The 15,012-nt window shown below is 34.7% G+C and overlaps 1 protein-coding gene across 1 annotated transcript; it reads left to right on the top strand.

Annotated features, from left to right (window-relative positions):
• The first annotated feature begins 8,416 nt into the window (after positions 1-8,416).
• On the top strand, positions 8,417-14,053 carry LOC104225443 (bifunctional 3-dehydroquinate dehydratase/shikimate dehydrogenase, chloroplastic-like). The gene is made up of 9 exons (XM_009777240.2): positions 8,417-8,756; positions 10,877-10,991; positions 11,269-11,484; positions 11,861-12,201; positions 12,313-12,376; positions 12,872-12,980; positions 13,102-13,400; positions 13,470-13,632; positions 13,760-14,053. The coding sequence occupies exons 1-9, from the start codon at positions 8,542-8,544 to the stop codon at positions 13,801-13,803; spliced, it is 1,566 nt and encodes a 521-aa protein (XP_009775542.1). The 5' UTR covers positions 8,417-8,541; the 3' UTR covers positions 13,804-14,053.
• The last annotated feature ends 959 nt before the right edge of the window (positions 14,054-15,012 follow it).

Raw genomic sequence — 15,012 nt, 5'->3', positions numbered from 1 at the left:
TACAACACATTAATGAAACTAGGTGGTGGTGTCTTAACTTCCTTACCTCTTCAACCAACCCATTGCCATGTTCAACCAATTGCTTTGCGGCACCAGTATCAACCGACTCGATTCTGTTGCCGTCTGCCATTGCCTTTCGACCTTATGTTGTAGAGAAGAGTTACCACTTTAAGAACCACAAAACAACCACATTTCTGCTATGAAGATGAACAAAAGGAACAAAATGGTATCATCCTGTTAGCATTAGGCCATTTAACAGCTAAAAATATCACATTGCGTGCAATGCACCTAGCAACAATTAACGATTCTAGAATGACTTCGAGGGTCACAAGGTCACTTGGCATCATCCCAATTTTGTTTATTTCAATCTTCTCTTTTATTTTTTGTTTTGGCACTTCTTGGCTTGCTCATTTTCTTTCATTTTTTTCTAATTATCACTCTTTTCTTTCCTCTCTTTCACCTCACATCCCCTAATTTCACCTCTCTTTTTTTCTTTTTTCTTTTTTTTCCCTTTTTCTTTTAAAAAAATAATTCGATCGAACCCTATGTAGGTTGACTATGTATCATGACGCCGCATGAATCAGATCTTTGCATAGTACGGGAAGAACGAAAATAAAGTAAACAAACTAACGTTCTTTTTTTTTTCTTTTTCCCCTTCTTTTTACCTTAATGACTACTCTGATGAGAAAAGAGAAATAAAAGAAGCAAATACTTTTTTTTGAATTTTCTAGACTTAATGTTCTATAAGATATTCTAAACTCAAGCTTAATGGATTTTTTTCTTTTGTTTTTATTTTTGAAACAAATACTCTATTAAGGAAAAATCCTAGAAGAGAAGAATATTTTTGACTTTTTTTTAGGAAGGAAATCTAAAAAAAATAAACCAAAGAAGAGTATTTTGAATTTTCACTTGATATCCCTGAAGAAAGGTTCCAAAACGAGAAATGAACAAGATAAAAAATATTTTTTGATTTCAGTTTTTGATTACCTAAGGAAGAAACTTTAAAGATAAAAAAAAGATAAAGTATATTTTTTTTTCTTCTATGTACAATATCCTAAAGTTTTTGTGAAAATAAAAGAAATTATTTTTTATTTTTTCGTTAGTTTCCCAAAGAAGCCCTCAAAAGAAAATCTTTTGGATTTTTGGATTTAATACCTTAAAGAAAACTTTTTAAAGAGGTACTAAAGAAAATTCTTTTCTTTTCTTTTTGAATATTTAGTCTTAATGTACTAAAGGAAATATAAAAACAATATTTATTTTAAGTTCTAGATATTAATTGCCTAAAGGAAAAACCACGTCAAATGAATTTTTTTTTATTCCTAGAATTAGTATTCTAAAGAAAACTTCTAACGGAAATATAAAAAGAAAAATTTCTTTTTTTTCTTTTTTTTTTTGGATTTTTGACTTGTAACACATTTCCAAATACAAAATAAGAATACAATAACAAAAGACTCGGCAAACTTAACTAGACTATGACAAACTCTAACATCACCTAAAAGACTCGACATTACTGTACAAAACTAGAAGGTAAAAGATGACATAAAAAAGAACAAAAGACTAAAAACATAAAGAAAATCTCCTCAAACAAACTCCTGAATGAGTGATCCTGACTGGATGGTCCTCGGGCGTCTGTCATGCTCAGACTCCGGTAAGTAAACTCACACCTGTATGAGAAAACTTTAACCAACACTATGTGAGATATTAACACTCCCTATTAGACACATGCAAGACATGATTGAAGCTATTTTTGCAAAATGGCTTATGTGACCAAAAGGTGGCTAGAAATGCAACATTTGGCTAAGACCTCGCAAAGCCAAGAACCTAAGATTTACTAGGAAGATCAAACCCTATGTGGGTTGCTAACGTATCTCGCCCCGAGAGACGAGAATCGGGTTCGCGTAGTTCGGGCAGATTGGATACGGGTGAGAATAAAAAAAACAACTAATTTAAAGAAAAATATATATTTTTGTCTTTTTTGAAAAAACATGTAAACTATTTTTGGATTTTCTTTTCCTTTTTTTTTTGATTTTCTGATTTTCGGAAAATGATGAAAAAGTGCAAAATCTTTTTTTTTTTTTGAATTTTCAATCTCTTTTTTTCTTTACAAAAATGTGACAGAAAACATAATTGGGCGCTACTCGCTTTATCCTCACATTTCACCCTCTCTTTTTTCCTTTTGTTTCTTTTTTCATTCGCTCTCAATTATCATTGGTCTGCCAAATGACCCTTTTACCCTTGAAAAATACAACATGTAGCGCATAGGATGCATCAGGATGGTCTATTATTTTGGATACCCCTGTCCTAGATGGATCCAACTCCTATGTTGAGTCCCCTAAGTCAAATGCACATGATGCAAACAAACGTTCCTACTAGGGATCCGACATGAGGCTGTATTTTCTAGGTTTAAAACCTGGGGTTGTGTTCTAGACCTGGCTTACCCGAGCGGATAACTCGAGCCGAAGAGGGGGCAATGTACCAGGAGCGCTAAAGTCTACCCGGCCTTGTTGCTGGCTCAGCCTCGTTCTATTTGGGATAACTTTTATAGAAAAGCGGGCCACGTAAACGTGTGCACTATTTTCAGAAGACTCAGAGGGGTGCCGTAAGAAGACAATTATATACAATTCAAATAATATCAAAGCGATAAATAGACAGCAGTTAGCACAAAAGGTTCACAGAATACAGTAATATTAACAATAAATGAAGTCAAGTAAAATCATATTAACAAGCTCGAATTCTTGAACCCTGAACCAGAAGTTCGGGGTTCTTATCCCTAGCAGAGTCGTCAGAGCTATCACACCTCCTTTTTACTAACCCTCGGAAGGAAGTATGGGAGTTTTTTTCAATTTAAGGGACAATCAAAACGGGATTATTTATTGAAGATCAGAGTCACCACCTGGGATAATTTATGGTGTCCCAAGTCACCGGTTTAAAATCCCGAATCGAGGAAGTTGACTCTCAATTATGGTCTACGAACACAAAAATTCGGGTAAGGAATCTGTTAACCTGGGAGAAGGTGTTAGGCACTCCCGAGTTTCGTGGTTCTATCACGGTCGCTTTGATCATAATTGGCTTATTAAAATTGTTTCATTACTGATTTTAGAACCAATGTGCATTCCCTCCTTTAATTAAGAAATTATTTTGAAATGGGTCACGCATACGTGTACCCGTGTATTTGGTGGGTCAAAAATCATGTCACACGAACGTGTCCACAATTAATAACGCTTTATTATTATTAAGAAAAGTTCGATCGAAGTTGCGCGAACGCATACTCCAGTTTTGTTTTTTAGAAATCGTAATCATGTCACGCAAACGTGTCCACAATCACAATGATATGTTAAATGGGCCTAATGCAACTACGAGCATTTATTATTTTTATATCTAAGTCATAATATTAATACGAGGGCCATGAGTGATTAAATTGTGGATGGCACACCTCGGACTATATAAACTAAATTAAATTAGTTTTCCATTAATAACAATTTTATTATTAAGAAACGTTTGATCGAAGTTGCGCGAACGCATACTCTGAATTGGTTTTTTAGAATCGTAATTATGTTACGCGAACGTATACACAATCACGATGGTAGATTAAAAGCGGGTCTAAAAGCATACTAACATATTCATAAATTAATTTATCCTATGGTTTAGGACTAACTTTGTATCCACGCTATTCAACTGACTTAAGAAAACTTCCTATTTTCACAAAATACACAATTAATACACCTTCTAAAAGAGAAATCCTACAGCTAAATCAGAACAGACAATCGAAGAAAAACACTACTCTTCACATAAGTTACCGAAGAAACAAAACACATAGTCAACAACATGTAATCAGAACAAAACCAAGATGAAAGAAAGTGAATCTTACATTGAATCTTCACACAGAAAAAAGAACGAAATTAATCACCGGATCAAAATGGAAACCTCGACGGAACTACGATCCAAACCTCGAAACTCGCAGGAACCGCGACAAAATTCAAAAATTGACCTCGAATCGGCACTTCGGATTTACAAACGGATAGCTCGAAACCCAAACTCGAATTTGGACAAACATGCTTCGAATATTTTCATATATGGGACTGTTCTTGTCCCTTCTCACGTTCTATCACTGTTTTCATCCCCATCCCTTCCTTTTCTATATCCTCTCCTTTTCTGGTTTTGTGTATATGTGTGTGTTGTGGTTGTTTTCTGGTGGAACTGGCTAGAGGAAACGGAAGAAGGCATGTACAAGGGTGGTCATTTTTTACGTGAGGGACGACTGAAGCTACTCGATGAATAGGGGAGTTCTTCTGTGGTTGTTGTTGTTCAAGAAGAAACCATGGAAGGTCGTGTTCTATGGTGTTTAGCGACTGAAGATGAAGAAGATGAAGTTTTTTTTAGTTTTTTTTTGGGAATGTCAAGGAGAAGGAAAAAACCAAAATCTGATGGGGGTCTGTACCTTGTCCAAAAACGGCTACTGCAACTGTGTTCTCTAGGGCTGCGATTGAAGAAGACGAAGTCAGGGGGTCCTCTATTTCGGCGGATCTGTCTCCTCAGGTCTATATAGGCGTTAGGTTTTTTGTCTTCAGTCCAAACGGTTGATTCTAATTCTCTAGGTTTAGGTTCTAAAGTCTTGTATTGTTTTCATGAAGAAGAAGGTGAAAAGGGTTGTGTTATCGGCTGACGCTGTAAAGAAGAAAAGAGAAACGATGGGGGGGTCTTTGAAATGGAAGATGGTTTGTCTGTATAGGTTTTTCAGGCGTCCGTCTAGGGTCTCAAACTGCTGATTTTATATAGTGTAGGGATCTAGGTTTTGTAGGGTTTTTAGGTTAAGGGGTATCGGCCTAGAAATTGTGGGCTTGGGAATTATGGGCTAGGTTCGAAAATTAGGCCTAAAAATGGGTCGTTTGAGCCCGAATTTTATTCTTTCCCCGCGAACGAGACTAAAATACGATCTAATTTATTAATTAGTCCTACTTATGTAAAATAACTGTTAAAATAAGACTGACCGTTAAAACAAAAACTATATTTTGTATTTTTCAAGATTAAAAATGACTACAAAACGTTAATGAAACTATTTTTTTTGTAATTTTCATTTTTCTTGTAATAAAATAAAGTAAAAGAGTCAAAATTAATTGAAATAGCGATATTAGGCCTAAATTAAATATTTACATGCTAAAATATAAAAAATCTTGAGGAGGGTCAAAAATCACATGTCTACACCCGTCGTTAATAGTTTGGCACAGATATGCCCAATCCATCCAATACTTGCTCATTAATGCCCTTAGTTTAACAGAACTACTATTTTATCTTTCTTAAATAATTAATAACCGGACCCAACCAAATCTGCTGACCCGATTCGTTAGGACTCGACCCACCCTTATTTCGAAGATATTTTTTTGATATATTATTTTTATTTGATTGAGAAATTGTGTGATAATCATATTTATTTATTTGAGTAATTTGATAATCAATTTTTTTTTTGGTTATGCATCATTTCGGGAAATAATCCTACTAAAAGTAGTAATTGATACTTATTTCTTATTTTAATAATATAATATTCGAATTAGTTTGTGCTTTCTTCAATCATTATTAAAATAACAATAGATGGTAAAATGATTGAAGAAAGCACAAACTAATTCGAATATTATATTATTAAAATAATAAATAAATACTTCCTCCGTTTCAATTTATGTGAACCCATTTCTGGCACGGAGTTTAAGAAAAGAGAGAAGACTTTTGATCTTGTGGTGTAAAATGAGGCACATATATTTTCTGTGGCTATAAATCATTGTGTAAAGGTAAATTGTTTCTAAATAAGGAAAGGGGTCATTCTTTTTGGCATGGACTAAAAAGAAAATAAGTTCACATAAATTGAAACGGAGGGAGTATAAATTACTACTTTTAGTAGGATTACTTCCCGAAATGATAAACAACAAACAACGACCCGGTAAAATTCCACTAATAGGGTCTGTAGAGGGTAGTGTGTACGCAGATCTTAACCCTACCCCGAAAGGGTAGAGAGGCTGTTTCCGAAAGACCCTCGGCTCAAGAAGACAAAAGGACAAAAGGAGACAATATAAGTAACACCACAGAAATCATAAGAAAAATAGGAACAACATGAAATCCAAAAGAAAGATGCAAAGCAAAAGCGAAATAGTAACCTACCAAACTAGTCTCACAAAGTTATGAAGTAAGGCAAGACTCAACTACCTCCTAACCTACAATCCTAATGCTTGACCTCCACATGTTCCTATCAAGTGCATGTCCTCGGAAATCCGAAGCCTCGCCATATCCTGCCTCATCACATCCCCCCATACTTTCTTAGCCCGCCCTCTACCTCTTCTCGTGCCTTCCACAACCAGCCGCTCACACCTCCTTAACAGAGCATCTGGACTTCTCCTCTATACATGCCCGAACCATCTGAGCCTCACTTCCCGCATCTTGTCATCAATGGAAGCCACACGCACCTTCTTCCGAATATCATCATTCCTAATCTTATCCATCCTAGTATGCTTGCGCATCCACCTCAACATCCTCATTTCTGCTACCTTCATCTTTTGGATATGTGAGTTCTTAACATGCCAACACTCAGCCCCATACATCATCGCCGGTCTAACCACCGCTTTATAAAACTTACCTTTGAGTGTTAGTGGCACTCTCTTGTCACACAATACTCCAGATGCTAACCTCCACTTTATCCATCCTACCCCAATGTGTGACATCCTCGTCGATCTCCCCTTCCCCCTGAATAACTACTTCCCGAAATGATATATAACAAAAAAAAATCGATTATCAAATAAATAAATATGATTATCACACAATTTCTCAATCAAATAAAAATAATACACCAAAAAATATCTTTGAAATAAGGATGAGTCGGGTCTTAACGGATCGGGTCAGTAGATTTTGGTTGGGTCCGGTTATTAATTATTTAAGAAAGACAAAATAATGGTTCCGTTAAACTAAGGGCATGAATGAACAAGTATTGGACGGGTTGGACATATCTATGCCAAACTATTAACGATGGGCATATTTGTCCTAATTCACATAGTTCACTTACGTATATGATCATTTTTCATTCTTTTAAAAATAAAAACCATAAAAAGGTGGTATGTTAATATTTAACCACTTGAGAGGTATGTGCTACAAGACGAGAGAGGAAAGAACAACATCAACAACCCAGTATAATCCTACTAGTGAGGTCTGGGGAGGGTAATGTGTACGCAGACCTTACCCATACCCTAGGGTAGAGATGCTGTTTCCAAATAGACCCCCGACATCCTTCCCTCCAAGAACTCCCTACCTTACTCTTGGGGTAACTCGAACTCACAAGCTCTTGGTTGGAATTGAAAGTTGCTTATCATCAGAGCAACCCCTCTTGTCAAGACGAGAGAGGAAAGGTTTGTGAAATTATCCTTCTATTTTATATTTTTTATTTATTTCTTGCACTGCTAGCAGCATCCAAATATGACTAGGATTCTATGTTGGTAAGTGCTAGGAATATGCCCCACCTAACTTGGGCACAGAAGTCAGAGAGGGCTTTTGTTTTTTAAGAAAGATAATAACTGCTTGACTTCTTACCCCTTTCGCTGCATTTTTGCATTGGTCAGATTCTGCTGTGTGGGGCAAAAGGCATCACATTTACGTATTCTTTTTTTCTCCATTTCTCATAAAGGGGTAGTTGGAGATGCCTAAATTACTTTTCTGGTTGGAAAACTGAGTTTTTGTTAGGTAAAGTAGACATTACTTCCTCTATGTGAATTTATGTGGCCTAATTCTTTATTAACCATGAGTTTAGGCATAGAATTTTATTCTTTTAAAAATAGAAAATTACATATTTGGAAACTACGTTAGAAAATACTATAAATCACAATAATTAAAAATTTATAATGTTGAAAAACCATATGAAAAATCACAATCAAAGAAGATATCGTTTAACTCTCAAAATCTGAATAAATTGGAACATAGGGAGTATAAAAATATTTTAGACTACTTGGTTAATTTGATCCAAACAATTGCTAAATTTTCATATCAGGGTTGGTATATCACTTAAATTGTGGTACTATATAATTGAACTCTTAAAAAATTACACGCGCGCACAAACAGAGAGAGAAGCTACCAACCCCCTAATATTTCAACGCAATGCACTATCCGTTTTGCTTTGGTGATTCAAACTTTTGTCATTCTTATCTTTGATCCCTTCACGTTTTCAAAGTTGTCGGGTTCTTCTATGTTTTTTTTCTCTTTTTTTTCTTTTTGTATCCGAAACAAGATTTGCCAACCCACAATACTTAAATTACTTACCTATCTTTCCCTAACCTACTCAACAACAAAGACAATTACATATATCCTTCATTTCTTTAATCCCTACAAGTGGATTATGTTTCCATTAAGCTCTTTTGCATATAAATAGGACTCATCCAACCCAATCCACAATGCAACCGTATTCGTTTTTCCTACATATTACCATTTCTTGTATATAAGCTTAGAGGGGGAAATAGCTTAAAGTTCCATTCTTTTCTTGATTCTTAATTCTTGATTCTTATTTGGATTGTGGAAATGGGTAGTGTTGGATTGTTGAAGAATTCCGCCATGGTTTGTGCTCCATTAATGGCCCCATCAGTGGAGCAATTGGTTCATGGTATGCTTCAGGCAAAAGCACAAGGTGCAGATTTAGTTGAGATTAGGCTGGATGGTATCAACAACTTCCAACCCCAGAAAGATCTTCAAGTCCTCCTAAATAATAATCCACTTCCTGTTCTCATTGTTTACAGGTATATATCAAGGTTCATTTGTTGTTTATTTTTCCTTTTATTTTTTCGTGCTATTTGTTGAATAAAATTTCATGCTCTCTCTGTCATTACCAGTCTACTGTTATATATCGCCAAAAAATGCAAATGAATGACAGCAAAGCCTGACAATAACTGATTTATGAGAAGATGGCTTTGGGGGGGTTGGGGGCGGGGAAGGGACCACAAGTTTTGCTTCAAGTTAAGAAGTTACAGTAATGGTAATTAATGGTGTGTTCGTAACTTCTCTGGATTGATAAAATCCACGCCCAAATAGATGGGAGAAATTCAAAAATATGGTCATCCAAAAATAGCTCTGTTTTAAAAGTTATCGAAATTTAGCTATTTTTCATGTAAAGATAAATCTGAACGAAAACACTGTTCAAAATCCGGAAAAATACTCCAGTATAATATACTGGAGTTCCAGTATAATATACCAGTCCAGTATAACATACTGGAGATCGGAGCACCCTACAGTTTATTATACTAGAACTTTCCATTTGTTAGTGTTCCAGCATAATATGCTGGAAGTTCATACACAGGTGCACCGATCTCCGGTATATTATGCTGGAATTTTCCGTGTTGCAGCAAAATAATGGCTATTTTTCAATAACTTTGCAAATACTGGCTATTTTTGAATGACCAATCAGAAAATTCGCTAGCCCGTGCTATTTTTAACCAAATAGATGCAATGTTTCTTTTCCATTTAGTATTTATGTTTGGTAATGGGGAAAGGAAGAGATATTCCAATCGTAAAAAAAACTATGGACGTTACTTAAAACAAAGTTAGTGAAATTTAGACATTTACGACGGGAGTTTGATGATTAAATAATGTTCCACTTGAAAAAAAAATTAAAAAAATCTCAGGTAAACATTACCTACTTAAAAACAAAAAAAAAAACACTACCTACCTACAAAGTGGTTAAAAGAGTAACGTTTTTGTTGACTTAAATTGGGAAAGAAAGCACTGCTTACCCCCTCCCCCCCTCCCCCCTTTTCTTTTTTCTTTCTGATGTCTTATTTTCCTGACTTTCCAATTCTTTTCTTTTCCAATATATACAGGGTCGGCCCGAGAATTTTGTGACCTAAAGCCAAACTTTATGAGGGGCCTTAAGTTTTTTTTTTTAAATAATTTTTTTATTTTTTTATTTGAAGTCTAATTTTCTAACTTTTTTAGATGCAAAGTGATTAATTTTCTTATAATCAAGTTCTCCTAATAAGTATTTCTCAATTGACAACATAGCTAATCCATTTAACCTCTCTTGATATTACTAATCTTAGGTAAGATTTTATCAATTTTAATTTTGAAAAACTTGTTTCCGCTGAAGCAACGGTAACATGAGTTATAATATTAGTTTATACGCAATATAGGCATTTGAAAAAGAATCAAACCTTTTTTTATTGAATATATTAATTAAATTATTATCTTCTAATTGTACTATTTTCCTTAACATTTTGAATTCAGAAAATAAATCTAAATTATCAATATCAGATTGATTATTATGTTTAAGGAACATCCAATTAAGTCACTGTTTTTTAAATTTCCATCATCTAATTATCTTAGTTTTTTACCACTAAATTGAAAACTAAAATTTATTCATATGCTTCGAATTGTTCAAATCTATTTTGAAGTAAAAAATAGCCTTGTCTACTATGTATAAAAAGTAGTCAACTCTAAAAGACTCTTTGAGAGATTTTGAGAGTTCATTATCAACATTGTCTTCAAATTGTTTCTTCCTATATGTCACATGTTTCTTACAAAATTCGGGTACAATATTCATTTCAAATGCAATTTTCTTCGCAGAAATCATAGCAGTTGTAAATTCTTTTTCTCTGTATTTGTTAAAGAAAGAAATCAAATCTTTTCACTTCACATAACTTTTTTTAATTTATATATAACCTATTAGGTGTAACAAAAAATGGGATCTCCACAAGTATGAGGTCTAAAGCAGTTGTTTTACCGGCCCTGCATATATATTCAAATGATAGATAGTTATCCTTTTTCAAGCTAGTTAATCATTTGTTAGAAACAACAATGTGCAATGGAATAGTTTTTGTTTGTCCTTAGGCTTGTTTGTTGAATAAGTCATTATACTATGCTTCAGGCCAATATGGGAAGGAAATGAGTTTGAAGAGGATGATGACCACATCCACAAGCAGTTGGAAGTACTTCGGTGGGCTAAAGAATTGGGAGCTGATTATATTGAGTTGGACCTCAAGGTACGTACTATGTACTGCAAGTCCCTCGATGGACAAGAATTAAGAGTAGATTTTCCACAATTGACTTGTTATGGTTGGTTATGCGAATTTTGGTTCCTTAATCTTGTATGTCTCGTCTTTCCAGGTTTGCCACATTTTTCTATTTTATGGAGTATCAATATCCAACAAACATAAGAAATATCTGTATATTTATATCAGTTATTTGTTGGCTCTAAGAGCATTTATTTTGGTATTGTAGAGAGTTTATGAACTTCTAATTCAACGTATTGTTGTTCAGATAGCTAGTGACTTCACGAAAAAAGAAAAGCCGAGGTGGAGTAGTGGTTGTAAAGTAATTGCATCATGCTTTGTGGACAATGTGACCTCAAAAGAAGACCTCAGCCAAGTTGTTGCACACATGCAATCTACTGGGGCTGATATCCTCAAAATTGTTACAAATGCAAATGACATTACAGAACTAGAGAAAATGTTTCACTTGCTCTCGCATTGCCAGGTATTGGTTCTAATTGATACTCATGTCTTTTCCCTTTACAGGGATCATGTCATTGTGTAATAGATAAATTACATAAATTTGTTCCCTCAGAATTAGACGAGGACACTTGACATATTCATACTGGTTAAATCATCTGCTTGAGTCAAATAAAACAAAATATCTTGGAGTTAAGTTTAGAAACAACTTTCCTATTTCATAGAAGATATGAAACTTGGATAAACAATGCAATTCCCTATATTGCTTTCCATGTATTTTTTAGTTTGAAAGCTAATGTTTAACAATGAAACAAGGAAAAAGCTTCTGCTTATTTTCATTAATTGTTTACCTATTTTTATCTTTAAGTTGAGCTGATGTTAAATCAGCTTGCTATCTGCAGGTGCCACTTATTGCATACTCTCTTGGGGAAAGAGGTCTCATAAGTCAGTTGTTGGGCCCGAAATTTGGTAGTGTTCTAGTATATGGATCTCTTGATTGTAATGCTGTGCCTGGTCTGCCTACTCTCGGCAGCCTTAGACAAGCCTATGGAGTTGATTTTATGGATACCGATACTAAAGTGTTTGGGCTCATCTCTAAACCAGTGGGTCATAGTAAAGGACCTATTTTGCATAATCCTACATTTAGACATGTGGGGTACAATGGAATTTATGTTCCAATGTTTGTCGATGATCTTAAGGAGTTCTTCAGGGTCTACTCAAGTCCTGACTTTGCTGGTTTCAGGTATGTCACGCACTAATCATTGAGCTCTCACTCTCTAAGAAAATCACTGGACGCAACTTTTAGTCAAGAGATATTGGTCCTTATATGTTCCTATTATATTATGAATTGTAGTGTTGGGATCCCTTACAAGGAAGCAGTGGTGAGTTTTTGTGATGAAGTCGATCCACTGGCTAAGGTTCGTATGTAAATCTACTTTCAACTGTATCTTTATGGAACAAAATGATTGACATAACTGGACTTCGATGTCCTGGGGATTTTTCTTTTTTGGCCTGAGTAATGACACTTTAGAAGATTCAGGTGCAGCAAAAGCTTGTAAACTTTAATGATATTGGATTCACGATAAGAAAAATACTCTATTTTAGTTTAATACTAGATGACTCTTGCGGAATTAAGACAAGAAAAATATGGGCAGATATCGATTTCCTTTTCTGTATATTGTAAATAAGCTGTCAGTACTAGTGGTTTGTCCCTTCTAACTGGATAAGCTTTTACTAGCTATTGCACAAAGATTTTTAATACAAGTTGCCATTGTTTTTCCTTTCGGTTCAAAGAGTACTTAAAAATAAAAATTGTTTTGCATTCATGTCAAGAGACTTTTTTTTGATTATGTCAAGCACAATAATCCATTTTCTGCATTCCCACCTAATTTACCTTCGTGATGTTTGATTAGTCTATAGGGGCTGTAAATACTATCATACGGAGGCCTTGCGACGGAAAGCTAATTGGTTATAACACAGATTGTGAGGCTTCTATAACAGCCATTGAGGATGCTTTGAAAGGTAGAACAGAGTTATTAGACCATTTTCTTCTGACTGCTGTGTGTTCCCTTTTGGCTAGATAGAGCTTAGTTTCGCTTGAGCAATTATATTCAAGGTGACTAACTGATGAATATATATATAGTAAATGGGCGTACAAATGGAGCAGCTTTTCTTCCTTCTCCACTTGCGGGTAAACTGTTTGTGGTGGTTGGTGCTGGAGGTGCAGGAAGAGCATTAGCATTCGGAGCGAAGAGCAGGAGAGCTGAAATTGTGATTTTTGACATTGACTTTGATAGAGCAAAGGCTCTTGCTGCTGCAGTTTCTGGTGAAGCTCTGCCATTTGAGAAATTAGCTTCTTTTCAGCCTGAGAAAGGTGCGATCCTTGCCAATGCAACACCTATAGGAATGCATCCAAATAAAGATAGGATACCTGTTTCCGAGGTATATATCTCTCTCAAATCATTTTCTTTGCTTTTTTATATGTACACAAGTATAATCATGGTTTTGTAGGCAAGCTTGAAGGATTATGTAGTGGTGTTTGATGCTGTTTATACACCTAGAAAGACTACTCTGCTGAAAGACGCTGAGGCTGCTGGAGCAATCACTGTCAGTGGAGTTGAAATGTTTCTTAGACAGGCCATTGGCCAGTTCCACCTTTTCACCCGAACTAAAGGTAACTTTCTACCTCATTGTGTTGAACATTTTCTTCAATTGAATCTTGCAAACAAACTTGTGCTTCTTTTCATCAAATATAAACTATAACCTACTAATTTATATTTCAAATATTCTATGTTTTGCAGCACCCGAAGAATTCATGCGCGACATCGTTATGGCAAAATTCTAATTATCAAGAATTTCCATGAAATTTGTTTCTCAAAATTTGACCTGACATGAAACGGCGACAGAGAAATCTTTATGTTCGAAATGACTTTTTTTTATTAGTAAGAGAAAATATTTACATAAATGTATTTATCAGTATATTTAAGACAAGTGGCTAGTTAGTATTAAGTGGATATTAAAGCGAAAGGAATGCTTTCCTAGTTGTAAATCAACAGTTTACGGAAATTTTATTACAGCGACCCATTTAAAGAAAAGATCGTAAGTTTTATTTCTTAAAAATGTATCTCAATTTTTATTTTTCTAGATGAAGGTTCATATCTTATTGGGAAATTCTCATCTATCTATATTATATTATCTATCTATATCTATCACTATCACTATTATTGTTGGATTTTTGTTATTAATAACAAAAGAAGTGTGAATGGAAAATGGTGGAAAAAGAAATGGAGGGAAGTGAAATTTTGAATGAGTTCACTTTACTAATGCACTTTGTCCCTCATTGGTAGAAGGAAAGAAAATCTTTATGTATATATATAGAAGCTCATCTTTTAGCTCTTAAAGAGCTAAGAAGAAGGCAAGCCTCGCGCCGTAGTCGTCGCTCGCTCGGCTTCGACCAAAGATTGATTGATTAATTTTTTGGAGAAAATTCTTTTCAAATATATAATTAATTAATTAAAATTAATTAACAAAAATTCAAATCACCCATGACTCGCGACCCGGTCCGGTCCAATATTTCTCTTTCCCGAATTATTTAAATTCGTTTAATTTTCCCGCAATATTTCCAACAACTATGGCTGTTCGGAAACAGTGTCAAACCTATTCCAACAGCTATGGCTATTTTGAAAGGTTGCAAACCTTTTCAGAAACAATACCAAATTGGCTATAAATATTCCTTCAAATCCTAGATTATTTTACTTACAAAATTTTCTGATAATCTTCTTCTTCTTCTGCACAAAAATTCCAGTGTGTTTTGCAGCATTCGAGTGGTTCACTGTTTATCGGCGTTTTTGGTACCAACACTCCGGTGAGTAATATCGTTCTATCCTGGGAGGATATATTCCAGAACTTCGGGTACTTGAGGGGAATAATTTCCTTAAGGACATATTGTGTATTCAGTAGGCTCGATTTGTTCCTGTACCGTTTTCGAAATTTATTTTGAAGTTTAAATACTATTTTCAGAATTTATTTATACTAACTTTCTATTTCTGTTTAC

The sequence above is a fragment of the Nicotiana sylvestris genome, chromosome 10 (genome assembly GCF_000393655.2).
Source record: "Nicotiana sylvestris chromosome 10, ASM39365v2, whole genome shotgun sequence".
Lineage (NCBI taxonomy): Eukaryota > Viridiplantae > Streptophyta > Magnoliopsida > Solanales > Solanaceae > Nicotiana > Nicotiana sylvestris.
This window is presented reverse-complemented; position numbering and strand designations above follow the sequence as displayed.